This window comes from Planococcus citri, chromosome 2 (genome assembly GCF_950023065.1).
Source record: "Planococcus citri chromosome 2, ihPlaCitr1.1, whole genome shotgun sequence".
Classification (NCBI taxonomy): domain Eukaryota; kingdom Metazoa; phylum Arthropoda; class Insecta; order Hemiptera; family Pseudococcidae; genus Planococcus; species Planococcus citri.
The window spans coordinates 28,064,132-28,084,157 of record NC_088678.1 but is presented as its reverse complement, the minus strand read 5'-3'; the positions used below and the strand labels follow the sequence as shown (position 1 = coordinate 28,084,157).

At 35.6% G+C, this 20,026-nt stretch overlaps 1 protein-coding gene across 2 annotated transcripts in view; it reads left to right on the top strand.

Annotated features, from left to right (window-relative positions):
- LOC135835317 (sushi, von Willebrand factor type A, EGF and pentraxin domain-containing protein 1-like) overlaps positions 1 to 20,026 on the top strand; it is a 184,815-nt gene that overhangs the window by 89,488 nt on the left and 75,301 nt on the right. For both annotated transcript variants that reach the window (XM_065349512.1, XM_065349511.1), the window contains exons 2-3: positions 1,174 to 1,352; positions 5,740 to 5,842. In XM_065349512.1, the coding sequence (XP_065205584.1) occupies positions 1,174 to 1,352; positions 5,740 to 5,842 (282 nt within the window). The remainder of the gene's footprint in view (positions 1 to 1,173; positions 1,353 to 5,739; positions 5,843 to 20,026) is intronic.

The window sequence follows — 20,026 nt, the reverse complement described above, 5'->3', positions numbered from 1 at the left end:
ATCAAAAACTCACAAATCAGTTTCAATAGCCGAATAAACCCCCACAAAATCACTGATCGAGGACTGAAACTGGTATCGAATTTCAATATCAACGAGTCAAGGAAGTTTAAAAATTCAAATCGCATTTTTTAGGGGAGGGGGGTGACCATGGCAAGATTGGTAGTGCATTGGTATAAATCTACCGAAAAGTAACTGAAAATCAATTTTTTTGAAAACGTTTCTCTGCCTAGTTTGAGGACCTCTGACTCAGCTTCCTGTGCGACTTCTTTTTCTTCTTCGTTTGGAGGCTTATAATTTTTCATGATAATCTCCTCCTCAAAAGCAACTTCCTCACCTCTTTTTGTTAAAATCCAGGATACCTATGCTGTTTTTTTCGATGCACGTGATGAACATAAAAAATTGTTCCATTGCCCCCTCCCCTCCTATCATCACCTCCCCTGATTTTGATCAAAGTTTCTAACAAGCTGCATTACATCTTATTATGCTTTCTCGCAAGCTATGATAGGCTACACAGCATATAACTAACTAAATTGTACTATTCTTCGAACCAATGTTCGCGAGAAATGTTTCCTTTTTGTTTAGAAAATTGGTCGCAATTAAAGCTAATTTGAAAATTCTCGAGCAATATTTACTCGCAGCATTTGTTTCTACGTATACGTATACTTTATATGTGTAAATATTTCTCCAACGAAAATGAAATTATTATACATTTCGTCTGGCGGAACGCGCGTATATACAATATTACGAGTAGAGTGGTATAGACGGCAGTGGTGGCGTCTCGACGCGAAGCGGCGTTGGCCTACACGGAACATAACCGAAGAAGGAAGGATTAAGAGGGAGGGGTATTCAAAATGTAATTAAAATAGGAAAACAATGGGCTGGGAATAGGAAAAGTTGTGAATTCTATCGAATACCTAACAATACGCTCGCTTGTGCCGGGTAGAAATGTTGCGAATTTGAACAATTTCTTAATTAAATGAAATGAACAAGTATGCGGAATGAATTTAGCAAACATGCCGAATTATAATACGTAATACCTACCTTTGCTTTACGGATAGAGGAGTGATTTAAATTGGCGAAATTTTTCGCGCTTTTTTTCCCCCTACTATAAAGTACGAGTACGTTGATCTTAAAGTATCTACATACGATGTGTGTTTTTTGTTTTTGTTGCAGATAACAGACACGTATTATATCGCAGACAAAGGCATTCGGAATCGGCGCCCACTACTGTGGATCCGGATGACGAAGATGAAGATGATTTACATATCGATGACGACGATCGAGTTTATAAGAATCCTCGTAATTTTCCCAACACTCATTGTCCTCGTGATGAAGAAAAAGCTGTGTTCATGGTGAGTATCTGACTTGCATACTTGGTGCTGTGGGAGTGATTTTGTGAGGACGAATTTAAGTTCAAATTGTGAGGATCTTGTCAATATTTCATAATGAACAGACGCGGACTGGGTCGGTTGGAGGCCCTTGGTGAATGCACCGAATGGGGTCCTCAAAATGTTAGCCCCTTTTCTCAGGTTCGATTACTAGAATGCGAGTTTGTACAATTGTTTTTTTAAATTTTTTATTCGCTTTTGCAAAAATATGTCAACCTGACGAAAAATTGGAGGTTTTTGGGGTGAGGGGGAGGGGGAGGGGTGGAACGGAGTGGGAAGAGGGTGTCGACTAAAAATTTGCTGACAAGTATGAAAAAAATACCAATTTTTCCGAATAAAATGGCGAGTTTTTAATAAGTTAGATTCATTAAAAAATTGTTCTTTTCATTTTTTTGAATTTATGGAAGCTTTAAACTGCAATTTTTTTCTAGTTTGGAGATAAGAATTGGCCCAATGCAAGGACAAAACCTTTCAAAAATTCGAGTTTCAAGAGGTAAAAACCGTGTATGAAAAAATTGATTAATTTAGAATTTGAATGATAATTTTTTGAAAGTTTTAATTTTTAAAATGAAAAGTAAACATACTTGAGTGAAGTGAGAGCAGGGCATGTACCTACTCAATTTCCTCTTCCTCCAAAAAAAGTTATTTTGTGACTGAGAAGGGTTGAAAAAGTAACCAAAAAGCAATTGAAAAGTAATTAGAAATAGCCATGAGAAAGAAAAAATTCGAGCAAAGCATTTCAATGCAGAAAAAAATTATTAAAAAACGGAATTTATTACGAATTTAAATGTATTCAATTTTGAAAAAATAAACTGCAATACATGCTTACTTCGAAACTTTTTGATGAAAAATCGAGACTTTTTGACAATTTTTTGGCAGCGAAGTAAGGGTTTGGGCTATTCCTGACAAAAAAAGACATTCGTGGGGAAAAATACAAGACTGACAATTTTAACAAAAGGAATGATATTCTGAAAATTTCTGGTAAAAAAGCGAAACATTTGGACAATTTTTTTAAAAAAAAGTAAAAATTTGAAATTTTCTGAAAAAACTGCTATGTTTAGAAATTTTTGTTTAAAAGCGAGGATTTTTTCACAATTTTTGCCAAAAAGTGAGATTTTGATAATTTTAGTAAAAAGAAAAATGCTCGTTGTGAGCAACATCCCTATGGTACTATGCTCCGTTGACTATGCAAAGACCTTTGCCTGTGTCAATTGGACTAAGCTATGAGAGCACCTAATTGAGCTGATCAAATCGCTGTATGATAAGAATGAGATGATGAGTTGAACCTGTTTCATCCAGAATGGGGAGTGAGGCAGGGCTGCATACTCTCGCCTCTGCTGTTCAACATCTATGGCAAGTACATCATGCAAAAAGCCTTGGAGAACTGGAATGGCGGCATCAAGATAGGAGGCAAAAGAATCTCCAATTTCCATTATGCTGAGCAATGATACCACTTTAATAGCTGCAAATGAAGAAGTACTGGCAGAACTGATCAGGTGTGTCAAGATGGTCACTGGTCAGTGAGGACATGGGACACCTCATGAATGTGTGGAAAACCAAGGGTCGTGGTTCCTTGTCCTTTACAGGACATTGGAAATCGCATTTTTGTGGTACCCTAACAGGGTGAGGCGAATGCCTATTGCCACTGCGATTATTCTAGGGAATCGACATTGTTTTGAGCTTTCACCTTTTAGTTTCCCATTGCTTTCTACGCTATCTACAAAGTAGCTCATACATCACTAGCCAGGTTTTTACAACCCTGAGTTCCTAATCACCGCTGCCTATAGTTGCTCAACCAGTTACAGCTTTTTGATACCAGCAATAGATTGCATGCATTTCTGTTGCCTCTGCTGTTCCAGTGCTCAGAGTTTAACATGTAATAAATGTTAAATGCACTACAATGTATACATTACACGTTAACACCTGCGTCTCTAGCGGGATTTGAACCCACGACCTCTTGTTTTCGGAAAGCCGTGCCTCAACCCACTACGCCACCAAGCCTGTTGATACCCTATTGGCAAGAAATACGCTTTTTAGTCTCACTTTTCAGCTATTATGCCCCTTTTTTCAAATCCACTGTTACACTGTTCTACCTGAAACCAGTTTTGTTGATGTAGACCGCATTTTTTTACTGAATCTGCACTGCATTTATGCCATCTCACACTCCAGGGAGTCTTTCAAAAATACAATTCCACACTGCATTTAAGCGATTGCACGGCACACCAAAAAACATGGTCACATTTTTACATGATTGGCCGTGTATTTCTTGTCAATAGGGTAGAGCTGGATACTTACCAGAATCCAAAGCCCTGGGTGAATTTGAAATATTGAAGTCATTTATTTATTTGGGTTCACTTGTTGATGCTGATAGAGGATCAGCTAAGGAAATTAGAAGAAGAGTAGCTCTTGGAAAAGCAGCGATGTCTCAGTTGAGAAAATTCAACACCAACTGGACATTGAAGCAAGATGATCAAAGAAGAATTGATGCCTTTGAAATGTGGGTATGGCGCAGGATGTTGAAGATACCATACACTGCGCACCAAACAAATGCATTAATTGTGGAACAACTGCAAGAACCAACCAGGCTAAATAAAATATGTGAAACCAGCATGATGAGTTATTTTGGCTATGTAGCCAGAAAAGGACAGGAAAACATCAAAAAAGGAATCTTTGGCAAGGTCCACAGAACACGAGGGAGAGGAAGATCTCCAACAAGGTGGACTGATACAGTCCGGAAAATAGTTGGCTCAGTGGCAACTGTGGCCATACTAGCTGGTTCAAGACAGAGAGGAGTGGTGGTTGTTATTGGGGGCACAATAGTCGCTTGCGACTACGACTTTGATGACATATGTAACGATGAGAAACAATATAAAAGGTAAAAGCTTTCAAAAATTTGTATTTTGAGAAATGAAAAATGAAGTTTTTTTGTACGGGTCTACCTATTTTCTGACTCCATAATTTTTGAATTTCAATATAGCGTGATCAAAAATTTCAATTATGAAATAATGAAAAATCAAGCAGGCCCAAGCAAAAACTTGCGAAAATTCATGTTTAGAAAGAGTGAAAATAGCATTATTTTGGTTTTAACATGGGGTCCCTTGGCGTTTTGGGGCCCCTGGCGATCGCCAGTCAACATCATAGACCAGTTCGCCACTGATGATGAATCCCATGAGAAACGTTTTGACTTTTGATTCACTCAAAATTAATATCAATTAATGAACTCGTCTTTGTGGTGAATTGAACGAAGAGAGAGGTGAGCACTCGAATATATTATAAATCCCACCACAAGGTACACTCGAGTTTATCTACGCGGTAACTTGTAATTATAAAATATTGTAAAAGTCAATGGAGGAAGCTTGCGGAAAGGGGGCAGGGGCACAATATGAAAAAACCCAAAGTCGATTCGCGACATTCGATAAAAAGCAATTAATCCGCATAGCGGGAATAACGAATACGTGAACGCATTGATTTTTAAAAGCTTACGGAAGCAATCTGATTTTTTTTCAAGCATTAATATCGTTCAAATGTTATACACCCTCTTCTCCTCCACCCTGCTCTCTCCTAACCCGTATGTTCGCCTTTAAAATTACATTTCGTTGTGTACCTCGAGCCATTGTATTTGTGAAATAAGGTATTAAGCAATAGGTGAACGTAATTTATGACTGTTGTCATTCTGCGGTCGACTCGAATCGACTCATGGTGTTTTGATACGCGAAATAAAACAACTTTTAAATTGCGGTTTTGTTTGAATGCAGTGATTTCGTTTAATGTTACAACGATACTTATAATTTCCCAACCCCTGTTTACAGTTTTCCCCTTATGTATGTATTTATAAGTATCTCACACGAGTAGGTATACGAGTATGTGCATAAGGATATAAACATACGTAGACGTACCTATACGTTCAAGTTTACTATATATACCCGTATGCATAGTTCAGTGAATGTGTCGACGTTTACACGGTGAACGATTTTTTTACCTTTTTTTTTTCGCATTTCAATTCAACGTCTCGCGTTAATCTACCGCCTATTTCGTCGACCTAGTGGATTTAGAGCAAACAATAGACTCGTTCGTATATAACTTTTCCCAATTAAATGCGATTTTTCCTACATCCTGGATGTAGATTTTTTTTCACCCTCGCCAAGAATAAAAATGCATCGATCGAAAGAGTTGAATGTGCGTATAATTTGATGAAAGAAGGCAACATTTTGGTAAAAATATAGGTATACTGTAGTTTGTACGCAATAATGCAAATTTGCATCCCTCGTCCCACCTCGCGATCTGTTTTCCGGCACGTCTTGGAAAACACTAAAGTTCAAAGTTTTCACATTTGCATTTCGTTTGTTGACAGGGTCAAAAATGTCTGCGAAAGTGCTACAGCGATGAAGATTGCAAAAGCAAAAGAAAACGGTGCCTTTGCGATGGATTATGTGGCATGTCGTGCGTTAAACCAGGTAATTAAACGTTATCTTTGTGATGAAAAGCTCGTGATTGGAATAATGATTTTGTTCGCGGTTGATATTAACACTGTGGTGGGGGTGTAGGTGACTGGTTATACGTGTACCAAGATTGGGATTTTTTGAAAGTTCGCAGAAAAAAATTTAATTAAGTTAAAAGATTTAAGGTAGCCGACATCCATTTTTTTTCCGCCACTCTGATCAAAAATTTTAAAACTATGGAAAAAAATTGAAATCTCACAAAAGTTCCAAATTAATTACAAATGAAGAAATTTGATTCCGGAGCACTTTCTCGGTTGAGCCAAAAAGGGAAAAACTTTCCTCACGTTAAACATTTTTCCACCTCAAAAAAAATCGCACATGTCTACGTCGTATATTGATACCTAAATCAATTTAAATCCTTACAAAGCACAAAACAATTTTATTGTCGATGGCAATTTGTGAAATAAAGAAAATCCCATCTCAGTATCATGGACCTCTTCCGGTCGATTCATTAGCTTTATAACACAGGCTACTACGACGAATATCGGACGGACGTCGAAATCAAAGGGAAATTTCAAACATTGAAAATTACCCGACTATACGACGAAGAAAGAAATCTGACGTCGAATTTACGTACACTCGTATTCTTCTTTTCAGCGGGTATTTTTCATCAGACGAATTGCTTTTTCGGCCAAATCATTTACAAAAGATAGCGCTCTGTTTTAAAAAACAGACGAAACTCGCGATTAAAATTAACTATTGCCATAGTAATGACCTCGATGTTTCGAGTTGAATGAAGTTCAATCGACGAATAAAAAAGAATTTACATGGATACGAGAGGAAAAATCGAGTTCGCGGAGCTCGCTGCTTAAAAAACGCGAACCGAACCTCGTAAAACGTGTGCGGATGTAATCGAATTAAAAACTTTGTAAAAAGGAGAAAAAAAGTCGTCACAATGCCGTAATAAATCGAAGTCGAGTTTCGATTGAAATATACAAGCCAGAGCAACAAAGAAGAAATGAGGAGGGAGGGGTGATCTCGTGGAATTCTCATTAAATATCAAGCGACGAAGATTAAGAAAGCAGACACCACATGAAAAAATGACGGTAGATGTAAAAAAATAAAGGTAACACTTCTTTTACATTATCGTCGGCAAGCTTTTCCCCTTTTGAATTTTTCTTTTAGACATTACTCGCGTAGCGTAGTTCGGATTACTCTCTATACGTCTTTTTCATCCTTCATCCCCCTCTCTGCCCTTCGTAGATTTTTCTCTCTGTCCTTTTCATGAGAAACTGAAACGTGTGCGTATAGCCTGGGACAATTTTTTTTTCACGTCGCGTGTTCGACGCGTACCTATTGCTAAAGCGCATCTTTCTTTGCCTTTTATATTATTAAAACTTTTAAAATGTATCGGAGTCTTAAGTTGTTTGTAAACTTCCGTATTTTAAATTAACTCGTTTTATATTGTCTTGTATGAAATCGAGTGCGAGTAGATAGGAGAAGCAGGGTTAAAGGGAAGAGGATACTAAGTAAGTAATGACCGAATTTACCACCTGCTCTCTTGGATTTTGAACACGAGCTTATATACCCGTACAGTTTGCAACTTGTGAGAGACTTGAAATCTCCTTCAAAAGGATGGAGATGGGAGATGGTTGGAAAAGTTTAACTTTTAGAAAACGTCTTTGAGCAGTGAGTACTCTTCAAAATAGTGATATTATCATATGTTCGATTGCATTTCATTTTTATTTTATTTTTTTTTAATTTTTTTTTTACCAAACAAGAAGCTCATATTTAGATTTGATTTTTTTTCAAGCTTGAAATCTACCGTTGTAAGCTTTCCAGTTTCCAATAACTGCTTCGCAAAAGCCCTCTTCTCACGAAATTTTTGAAATTTATAAATTTAGTTTTCTACTCAAATTTTACAGGAAAAAATTTCAAAAATTCATTTAGAACTCTGTGAACAGTTCTTTATACTTAGAAATATACGAGTATGTATGTAACGAGTAACCTAGGGTTTTATTCATTAGGAAGGAGAAGGACAGAAATTTGAGATATCGTTTGAAAAGATTTTCCAAAGTGTTTGTTCGTAGTTTAGAGAAATGATCCTGTTGACATTTTCTCGGTTTTTCCACGCCAATTTTTCCGACTTTCCACTACTTCCAAGAATTATCTACGCACAAACTATTGAGGGGGGGGGGCAGTCAAATTTTTACAAACGTAATCAGCGGTGAACGTTACCAACTTTTTCATGAATTTTTTCAGATGCTCGTGAAGGTATAGCCATGTTTGGGCAAAGGTGGAGATGAGGGCTGAAATTTCGAATTAACCCCCCCCCCCCATAACTAGATGTTTCATTTCAAGAATTTATTGGGCTATAAGAAATTGAGGCGAGTACTCAAGTACTGCAATAAAATTCGAGGAATAAGAATCTTCAGACGAACGAAGAAAGGAGGAAGATGGTTGAATGAGCTTAAAATTTTGAAAATTAGTAAGGATTTCAGTAATCTATAAACATTTTGACATTGTACTGACTGCGTCGACTTTTGATCAACACACCATAGGAGTATATTGGAAACCCTCGGAGAGTTAAAGAGTGGTGAAATGAGTGGCAAAGGTGATTTGAATCATTCGAATCACAGTACGCAGTTTGTTGGAAAAAATTGGCAATAGCCAAATTTTGCAGGAAATTTCGACTGAGAAACAAGTGAAGGGGGCTTCGCTGCGGCTTTGGTTTAAATCTTCAACGTCAAAATTTCAGAATCAATTGAAATTTCAAGGGATCAACACACGCCGAAAATTTTGTTTTGTTTTGTTTTGTTTTGTTTATTTGATTAATCGGTTCAGCACTCATGGCACTATTCACGATTACAGTACAATATTGCATATCTAATATCTATGTATATGTGGTATTAATTAAATATACGAGTATCTTGAGAGAGTTTCTTCTTTAGCCTAAGATGTTGATTAATTTGTCCAAAATTTAATGTAGAACTGAGATAGTGATTACTCAACTTGTTCAAATATTTTCTTGTTGTTTTCTCAATATGCTCTTGAATAGTCATCATGTGTAATTTGCGATGGATTTGAGTATTTCTGCAGTACCATGGAGCATTGAGGATAGTACGTAGCACCTTATTTTGAAGAATCTGCAGTTTTGAGATATTTATTGAGGAAGCTGCAACCCAAGTAGGTGAAGCATACAAAAAAAAAAACAGAATGATGTTTTAAACAAAAAAAAACGTTTAAAACAGATTTTTTTTGTTTTAGATAGACGTGTTTTTTTTCAAAATCATTTTCCTAAAAAACAAGTTCTTTTTAGTTTCTTGCTGAAAAAAAGTGAAATTAAACAAACTGTATTTTTAGAGACAAAATTCTGTGTTTTGATTCCGATTTTTTAATATTTCTTGAGCTTTATAGCTATTTTATGATGTCACATCTTGAAAATTAAACGTGTTTTTAAACACATAGTTTTAAACAAGAAAAAAAATGTTTTAAAACAAAAAAACACGTTTTTTTTTACTTTTATTAAAAAAACTTGTTTTTGTACAACCCTGGAAATTTCCGCTATGCATTCTTGTAGGTTGTTGATGGCAGTTGAAAGATTATCATCTTGTATGTGAGTAGGAATATCGTCGAATATATCACTGCAGAAAAATGATAACAATGTTGGACTGAGGACTGCTCCTTGAGGTACACCTTGCAATATTTTTCTCACTGTTGAATACGATTGGTTAATTCGGATGATGAAAGAACGGTTGTGAAGAAAAGTTGCAATGATTTTGGTTAGAGCCATGGGAAGTATTTTAGCCATCGACTTTTCATTTATCTAGATGGCTACTCATACGCAAAATTATCCCACTGTTTATATCACCAACTCTGTGGATTTCAAACTGTGAACAAACGCATCTGTGCAATGTGCATGTCTCATGAATTGATGCGTGTATAGGGCAAAACGCTCTGACGTCACACAGTGTATAAGTGATTGCGGATCTTGTTTTCCCTTACATTCTGTAGGCTTCAAGCTAGTGATTGTTCTGTCCACTTTGCATTTTGATATGCCAAAACTTTCAAACCATCTCGAGGATCCCATTATTTTATGGGGCAAAATTGTACAGAATTTTGTCCTCTTTCCAATGGAACTAATTTTTTTGAAATCCGCAAAAGTCTTCCTAGAGGAAATTGACTTAACGAGCTGAAAAAGGTAGCCAATTCAACATATTGTTCTGTTCACTTTGCACTTTGAGGTGACAGAACTTTCAAACCATCTCGAGGACCCCATTATTTTATGGCTCTAAATTGTAGAGAATTTTGTCCCCTTTCCAACGGTATCAAATTTTTTGAAATCCGCGAAAGTCTTCCTTGAGGAAATTCACTTAACCATCTGAAAAAGGTAGCCAATTCAACATATTGTTCTGTTTACTTTGAACTTTGAGGCGACAGAACTTTTAAACCATCTCGAGGACCCCATTAGGTATTTTATGACTCTAAATTGTAGAGAATTTTGTCCCCTTTCCAACGGTATCAAATTTTTTGAAATCCGCGAAAGTCTTCCTTGAGGAAATTCACTTAACAATCTGAAAAAGGTAGCCAATTCAACATATTGTTCTGTTCACTTTGAACTTTAAGGCAACAGAACTTTTAAACCATCTCGAGGACCCCATTAGGTATTTTATGACTCTAAATTGTAGAGAATTTTGTCCCTTTTCCAACGGTATCAAATTTTTTGAAATCCGCGAAAGTCTTCCTTGAGGAAATTCACTTAACAATCTGAAAAAGGTAGCCAATTCAACATATTGTTTTGTTCACTTTGAACTTTAAGGCGACAGAACTTTTAAACCATCTCAAGGACCCCATTATTTTATGACTCTAAATTGTAGAGAATTTTGTCCCCTTTCCAACGGTACTACATTTTTTGAAATCCGCAAAGGCCTTCCTCGAGAAAAGTGACTTGACGAGCTGAAAAGTAGATGTAAACAGCATTGTTTACAGCCAGAGTTGTAAGGTTTAGGCTACTATTCACATGGCGCATGTATGCAACCTGAAATGCGCATTTTGCCCTATAAACTGTAAACACCACCTCCCCACCAGTACCACTACTAATCCACCCACTAACAACAAAATACACACACACATTTCCTGACGCATAAGCAGATGCATTTGTTCACAGTTTGAAATCCACAGGGTTAGCAACATGACCAGTGGGATAATTTTGCATTTGAGTAGCCATCTAGATAAATAAAAGGTCGATGATTTTTAGCAAGCTTGTGTGTATTAGAACAGCATGCCAGATTGAATCAAATGCTTGTTGGATATCCAAAAAAGCTGCTACTGTATACTCTTTGTTTTCAAAACCATTTTAGATGAATTCTATGATACTATGTAATTGATGAACCATTGAAGTTTGTTTTCTAAACCCAAATTGGAAGGGAGGAATTGTATTCTGCTTTTCAAGTTGATCTTGAAGTTGTTTCAAAATTATTTTCTCCAAGAGTTTTGAGAGCGTGTTCAGTAAACTGATAGGTTGGTATCCATCTGGTGATGTCAATGTTTTGCCTTTTTTTTTTAGGTATTATGATAATGACTGCTTGCTTCCATGCAGAAGGAAAATATCAAATTTTTAAACAGGCATTAAACGTTGTGCAAATATTTTCAATAGTTGTTAGGCAGATTTTTTAACATTTTGGTGTTTTCCATCAATTCCTGGTGATTTCCTTGTTTTCAGCTTTTTAATACAAAATTAGATTTCTGGAACACTGGTTCATTTTGCTCTGTTACGATTGGTTAAGGATAATAATGATGGATTAGGTTGAGGTTGATTGTTAAGTTGAAAGTTTTCTCTAAATAATCAGCAAAAGTCTCACATTTTTCTTCATCAGTTTCTGCAACTGAATGCTGATAGGTTAGTGGTGGAATTGATATAGTTGAGTTGGTGAATTTTTTAGTGAGTTTCCATAAGTTAGAATCACCAGGATTCAGACTGCTTAAATGTGATTCGTATTCAGCATTGTGGTGTTCATTAAGTTCTTTTTTAAATGAACAATTCAGGTAGTTCAGCATCATCTTCAACTGGGGGTCCCTTGTATGTGACCAAAGTCGTCTGATTCTACTTTTTTTGAATATGATGCTTCGGTTGTAGCTTATAGCTTTCTTAGGAAGAGGCGTCTTTGCCTTTTCAGCTGCAGACAGGATATCTGATGTTATTTTTGTTACACACTTGTCAATATCATTCTCGTTTTTTGGTTGTTGAAATAATTCCGGAGATAGCAAGTTGTCTTGGAATGATGACCAATTGATATTAGGTGGAGTTCAGTATTCTTGAGAACAAATCTGAATTTGAAGTGAAGTAATAACTAGTAGATGCTCAGAGGAGAGTTCATCGCAAACATCAATCATTGAATGATAGGCTATGTTTTTCAGAAGGTTAATGTCTAAAATGTCATTATTTCGATTTTGTTGATATGGTATGTGTGTTGGTGAGTTTGGAGCCTGAATCAAGAATCCTGATTTTTCGCTAAACTTGAGTAATCTCTCTCCGTTGCGATTCGTAGCCGTGCATCTCCAGATTGAATGCTTGCTGTTAAGGTCTCCCAACAGTATTGTAGCTTCACTGTTGAATAACAATTTCAAATCAAAGGTTGTTTTCTAGGTAGGTGGTTGTTCAGATCCACACAACACAAACGATACGAGATCAGAATGGTAAGACTAAAAAATTGTCGCTCGTAATAATTTTACGTAACTTACCTGGCAGTAATCTTCATTTTAGAAAAGTTTCAACATTCTTATTAAAATTTTTCCGAAAATGTAAAAAATTTTAGCACCACTTAGGCGGTGAGGAGGAAATCCCACGCTCTTCAAAAACCAACCACTCCAGCTTGCATTTTTTTCTACACAGATTCCAATCTATCCACCTTTCCAGAAAAAAAGGGGCAAACGACGCGACGTTCCAGCTCACAGTTATTTAGCCTCGATACGCTTTTAATATCGACACAAAATTTCAATGTTGGAAGAAAAATAATCATTCGGTATTCTTAAAACTTTACAACTTTTCTCGGTGTAGGTATACGAACGAGAGAGAGGTAAAATTCCAGCAGAAACACAACGTCAATTACGTGTTTCGACTTTGCTACCCACGTTATCATTGAAGGCGAATAAAATACGATTTCTCTGCTCGGTGCAACGCAACGTGAACTCGAAAACTCGAATCTTTTGTAATTTTTATTTAGCGCAAAGTTTACCTCTAAATTTCACGTTAAAAAAGTAAAAACCGAGCAACTTTTACGCTTTAAAACTAGCAATTTACAAGCCAGTAAAGTGAAGGGGACAGGTACTCGTTTTTTGGCGCTCTTATCGCGTTTAAATTATTAGCAAAATTATTCGAAAATTATCGCCGAAGAAAAAAAGGAGAAAAAAAAACACAAGAGTAGATATAGCAGGTATAGCAGGTAAAATAATAGTAATTTAACGGAAGCGAAAGTGGCCAGAAGAGTTTTTTTTTTTTTGGAAAGAAAGAGATATGGGCGTTAATTTCGATTCGTCGACAGGAGGTAAAATATCGTGTTTTATAAGTTTCTTCATCGTGTTGGCCGTTTGGGGGCCACGAGATGAGGTAAAGTGAAAATTGTAAAGCTTCAGGGACAGTGGCAATTACTCGGTGCACTAAAAGCTCGAGATTTATTATTGCTTTTTTGTGACGCGCCGCGCCGTGTTGATTTTATCGCGGTAATTTGTTTATCGCCTTCGCTCATCTAGTTCGTCGTAGTGATTCATTATAATACGTTGCAGAAAAAAGAGAGAAAAACACCGAAGTGACGATATTTTCAAGATTTTTGCTGTTTTTTCACCACGCTGGGTATAGTCTCATAAGGCATGAAAAAAAAAAACACAGTATAAAAATTTATTCGTTGTAAAAACGCCCGAAGCTATTTTCTTTCACTTTTCTGGTAACGTTTTCAATTTAACGGAAAAAACCCAGCAAAATGTTAAAAAACAAAAGGGATCGTGATACTATAGCTGTTCTATATATCTTTTAATCTTATGTCCTGTGTCGCGCATCAAAAAAGTACGCTGTTTTGTATTTAATTTTCCGCGTGTTCTTTTTTGTTTTACTACTTCTTTTCGCGCACTTTGACGCTTCGGCTTTGCTTTCTTTCAATTATTTCATTTTCTTTTGTATGTGGTGTTATTTTTTCTCGCTTTTGTATCCATCAAGTTTTCTCTTTATTTAAAATTGGCCAGCAGTGGGAGCTGAGAGATGCGACCTGGGCGATAATTTGGTTTACTTTTGGTGGCTGGAACAATTCAATTTTCTAACCAAATGAAGCTTTCATATCATTCTTTTCACGCGCTGCGTTAGCGAAGGCGAATTGACCTTGTTGATAAATTAGCCGTGAAACGAAATTCGCCACATTTTTTACGCCCTCTTTTTTTTTCAAACGTGAATTTCATCGAGTTAATGGTAGAATGGCAAAGAATTAGATCTCCATGTCAATGAAGGATGAGAAGGATTGCGCTTAGCGTACGTACTTACTTACTTGATGACAGAAAAAGTCATAAAACCTTTCAAATTTATCAATTCTATTTCTTGTATACTTACTTCATTGAGAAATTCAGGTCCTCAAAAGAGTCGAATCATAAAAAACACTCACGCATTATGAATTGATCTGTTTTTAAGCGAAGTGAATCGAATCGAATCATTCACAACCGATTGGCGATTGAATAAATTGAATAGGTAATTTCTAGGTGAATCATTCGCGGACGAATTGAATTTTTTAGTGAATCATTCGCGAACAAATTGATTTGTATAAGTGACTCATTCGCGAACCAATCGATTCATTTACTCAGTTTTTGGTTAATCATTCACGAAGGAATTGAATAATTTTCTGCGAATCATTCGTGAACGATTTGATTTGTGTAAGTGACTCGTTCGAGAACGAATCGATTCATTTACTTAATTTTTGGTGAATCCTTAACAAAAAAATTGAAAATTTTTTGAAGAATCATTCGCGAACGAATTGAATCATTTTTGGTGAATTACTCGCGAACGAATTGAATCATTTTTGGCAAATTATTTGCGAACAAATTGATTCGTATAAGTGACTCGTTCGCGAACGAATCGATTCATTAATTTGATTTTTGGTGAATCATTCGCGAACGAATTGAATAATTTTTGGGAATCATTCGCGAACGAATTGATTTGTATAAGTGACAAAGTGACTCGTTCGCAAACGAATCAATTCATTTATTCAGTTTTTGTTTCATCATTCACGAAGGAATTGAATAATTTTTAGCGAATCATTCGCGAACGAATTGATTTGTATAAGTGACTCGTTCGCGAATGAATCGATTCATTTACTCAATTTTTGGTGAATCATTCGCGAACGAATTGAAAAATTTTTGGCGAATCATTCGCGAACAAATCGATTCATTTATTTACCAAATTTTTGATGAATCATTCGCGAACAAATTGAATCACTTTTGGTGAATCATTCGCGAACGAATTGAATCATTTTTGGTGAATCATTCGCGAACGAATTGATTTGTATAAGTGACTCGTTCGCGAACGAATCGATTGATTTACTTAGTTAATTTCTGGTGAATCATTCACGAATTAATTGAAAATTTTTTGGCGAATCATTCGCGAACAAATCGATTCATTTATTTACTAAGTTTTTTGTGAATCATTCGCGAACAAATTGAATCACTTTTGGTGAATCATTCGCGAACGAATTGAATTATTTTTGGCGAATCATTTGCGAACGAATTGATTTGTATAAGTGGCCCGTTCGCGAACGAATCGATTCATTTACTTACTTAATTTCTGGTGAATAATTCACGAAGGAATTAAATAATTTTTGGCGAATCATTCGCGAAAAAATCGATTCATTTATTTACCTAGTTTTTGGTGTATCATTCGCGAAAGAATTGAATCATTTTTTGTGAATCATTTGTGAACGAATTAAGTCATTTTTGGTGAATCATTCGCGAACGAATCGAATCATTTTTAGCGAATCATTCGCAAACGAATTGAATCATTTTTGGTGAATCATTTTCGAACGAATTGATTCGTTTAAGTGACTTGTTCGCGAACGAATCGATTCATCTGCTTAGATCTTGGTGAATCATTCACGGAGGAATTGAATAATTGTTGGTGAATCATTCGCGAACGAATTGCATCATTTTTGTTTAATCATTTGCGAACAAATTGATTCGTATAAGTGACTCGTTGGCGAACGAATTGATTCATTTACTTAGTTCTTAGTGAATCATTCACGAAGGAATTGTATAATTTTTGGTGAATCATTCGTGAACGAATTGAATCGTTTTTGGCGAATCATTCGCAAACGAATTGGATCATTTTTGGTGAATTATTCGAGAACGAATTGCATCATTTTAGGTGAATCATTTGCGAACGAATTGATTCGTATAAGTGACTCGTTCGTGAACGAATCGATTCATTTACTCAGTTGTTAGTGAATCATTTACGAAGGAATTGAATAATTTTTGGTGAATCATTCGCGAACGAATTGAATAATTTTTGGTGAATCATTCGCGAACGAATTGAATCATTTTTGGTGAATCATTCGCGAACGAATTAAATCATTTTTGGTGAATTATTCGCAAAGGAATTGCATCATTTTACAGGGTGGACAGAAATATCGGGTACCCCTAAGAAAGTTTTTCATTAATAATATAGGTTGGCAACGTGAAATAGATGCATATGATTGGTGAAATGTTATCTCTCACGTCTAACAACCAATCATCTGCTACCATTATTATCATTCACTGTGACCAACCGAAGTATTTAGCAGAAAACTTTTTCAGGGGTACCCGATATTTCTGTCCACCCTGTATGTGAATTATTTGCGAACGAATTGATTCGTAAAAGTGACTCGTTCGCGAACGAATCGATTCATTTACTCAGTGCTTAGTGAATCATTCACGAAGTAATTGAATAATTTTTTGTGAATCATTCGCGAACGAATTGAATCATTTTTGGCGAATCATTCGCGAACGAATTGAATCATTTTTCGTGAATTATTCGCGAACGAATTGAATCATTTTTGGTGAATTATTTGCGATGGAATTTATTCGTATAAGTGACTCCTTCACGAACGAATCGATTCATTTACTTAATTTTTTGGTGAATACTTCACGAAGGAATTGAATAATTTTTGGTGAATCAAATCATTCGCGAACGAGTCACTTATACAAATCAATTCGTTCGCGAATGATTTGCCAAAAATTATTCAATTCCTTCGTGAATTATTCACCAAAAATTAAGTAAATGAATCGATTCATTTACTTAATTTTAGGTGAATCATTCGCGAACGAATTGAATAATTTTTGGTGAATCATGTCAGTCTTCAAGTCGTTTTTTTGTGAAATGCAGAGAGTTAAATCTGAAATTGTTTGGAATTTTAAAGTAAGCCGGTCAGGATGGTTCAGAAACTCAATTCGCATTCTTTTGGGTGGAGGATGTTCTCTCAAAAACCATTCTAATTTTAGGACCTTCGGATAAGCCAAATGTTCAGTTTTTTCATCATTTTCGTTCCTCTCTACTATTCATACCTCCTTCTTCAGTTGAAAAAAATTAATGGAATTGAGTACCTACCTACACAATGTATTGAACCACTTATTCAATGTGCTTGTGAAAGAGACAATTTTCATCATTTTATTTTTCCATACTCACCGGTTTCGATAATTTTTCTCTTTGTAATTGCTATAATTTATATTGTTTGTATGTATAATATATGTACTACTCAGTTGTTATTGCATATGAAAACGGCACCGTTATTTATTCCCACCCCGTCACCATTTCCATCTGTGTACATATAACACCAACACACCTACTCGTGTAAATTATCAGAGCACTTGTTAAATTACTGTTTTTCGAGTAACATACGTACTACATAACATAGGTAGGTACAGAGCTTGGTCTTTTTTTCCCTCTTACTTTTTGTCTCTCTGTCTCTCAGTTAGGTACACAGCTACATATCGGTGCAAATTTCATTTTGCAGTACGGGTATAACCTTTCCGTAATTAAATTATTGCCGCTACATGTGATGCGAACGAGTATTGAAAGCATTTTGACATTTTAACACAGCGTTAAAGATTTAATGCTCATTTGCAAGCTCAGCTAGAGCTGTAAAAAAACGTTTAATTAACGCAATTACCAGGGTAAAAAAAAACGAAGGGGTACTTGAATGTAATGAAGATGGACTACCCGAAGCGTGTACCTTTCAAACACATTACTCTGTAGTGTTGTTAATGTATACGCAGTTTACGTGTACCGAGCGTGTACTTCCACTTATAATGTAGTTGGATGAAATGCCATGGAAAAGTTTGCGTTTACGAGAAGGGAAAATGAGACAGGATGGTGAGAGGTGGAGGGATACACCGCGAAATCAAATTGCATCTGTTCGAACGTATGTACCAAGCGGTGCGAAAAAAAATACAATTTCAATTTTCGACATTTACCATTTACCAACACCCACCTAAATAACTAAAATATAAATGTGTATGATTTTGATACACCATAAGATTTCATTTCGCTGTCAGTTTCAAGCTACTGTTGATTTGAAAAGACGACGTAGAAAAATAATGGAAAAATATTTCGTCGAATGTGTAGCCTATGTCTACTGTCTATGTTATTTTAAAACAGATACTCGAAAATCGCCAGAACATAAGGTCGGATTATCCCATTCGTCTTATCGTGTAAATATTTACTATATAAATGTGTAGCGAATTTGAAAAAATGCGACCTTCACGATGCGAACATGGATTTCTAAATTAGGTTTCTTTTTTAAATGCTTATACACCGTATACGTACAACTACGCGTACAAAAGTCACCTATCTTTTTTCTTTTCTTTCTTTTTCTCCCTTTTTTCAAAACGAAATAAATTTCTGTCCGAAAATTTCGTACATTGTTTTGATATTGAAAAATACCTACCTATGTTTATATTGAACCTTATATACCTACCTACCTACGCAGGCGTTTGAAAATCTTACCTAGTGGAAAAATTGCATCAATTTTTCCCACTATACCTATATTGTTTGCTTTGTACTGGCCGATTTTCGAAATAGAAAGAAAATTCGATTAGTAGTTGTTTTTATTCTTTTTTTTCCCTTTCGGATATCGTATCGTTGGTATTGTTTTATAGAATTCTTATCGAGGTTTCGCAGATGCCGAGGAATTATCGCGATGTGTTTTTTCCATTTATATTTTTTGTTTCTTTTTTTACTCGAGAGGTGGGTATTTTTTTCGATGAAGATTTTACAATATCGGTAGGATCAGCGAATATTTCCACGATGCTGGATCAATTTGAAAGAATCCAATTTTCAACTTTGGTAGTGTTGCTCGAAGGGGTACTTTTAATTCGAGTTGTATTTAAATTTTCGATTGATTCTTTCGTTCAGATTACGTACCTATTAGGAGGAGGTGTTCGATTTACGTATCTGGATGATCAAATTTTTGAAAGTAAAAATGAATGTAAATTTGCCGGCTTAATTTAAAAGTGTGAATATTACTTGAGAAAATATCAGTCCATAATGTTATTAGTGTATGATTAACTTGTATTGGGAAATTATATTGAAATATAATTTAAAAAACTCCTTTGAAATTAATGAAAATTCTATCGAAAAAAATTGTTGAAAATTTACCAACTAAGATCTTCCAACTTATATAGGGCCACAAATATTATTTTTAGGGAAACACGACGTCGAAGAATGATCACCTAAGTAATGGTAAACGCCAAATTGCGTTTGTCCTCTGCCATAAATAAAATCACCACCGGGTCCGCTGCACATGGATACTTTTTCCTGAACAAAATCAAGTGCTGAAATTCCATACCAAATTTTGCAATCGAAGAGTCTCGATTTGTATCCTTTACCAGAATAGCCTATTTTCTTAGCTACGTTGTCGCATATTCTGTCACGTTCGGGTTGACTCATTTTTTCAATAGGCTTACTGAAAAATAGGTATTAATTAGTGACAGTGTATAAATCGAATGAAAATTTTCCTATAGGTGTATTTTATTTGCAATTCTTACCCTTTGAAAGCGTTATATTGTTCAATTGTGTAGCTATGGATAGGATATGTTAATTTAATGATAATTACGTACAAATATAACAAGTATGAGAGATTGGCCAACATGTTAACAAATTTTTAAGACACAACACGATGAACAATTGTTACTATT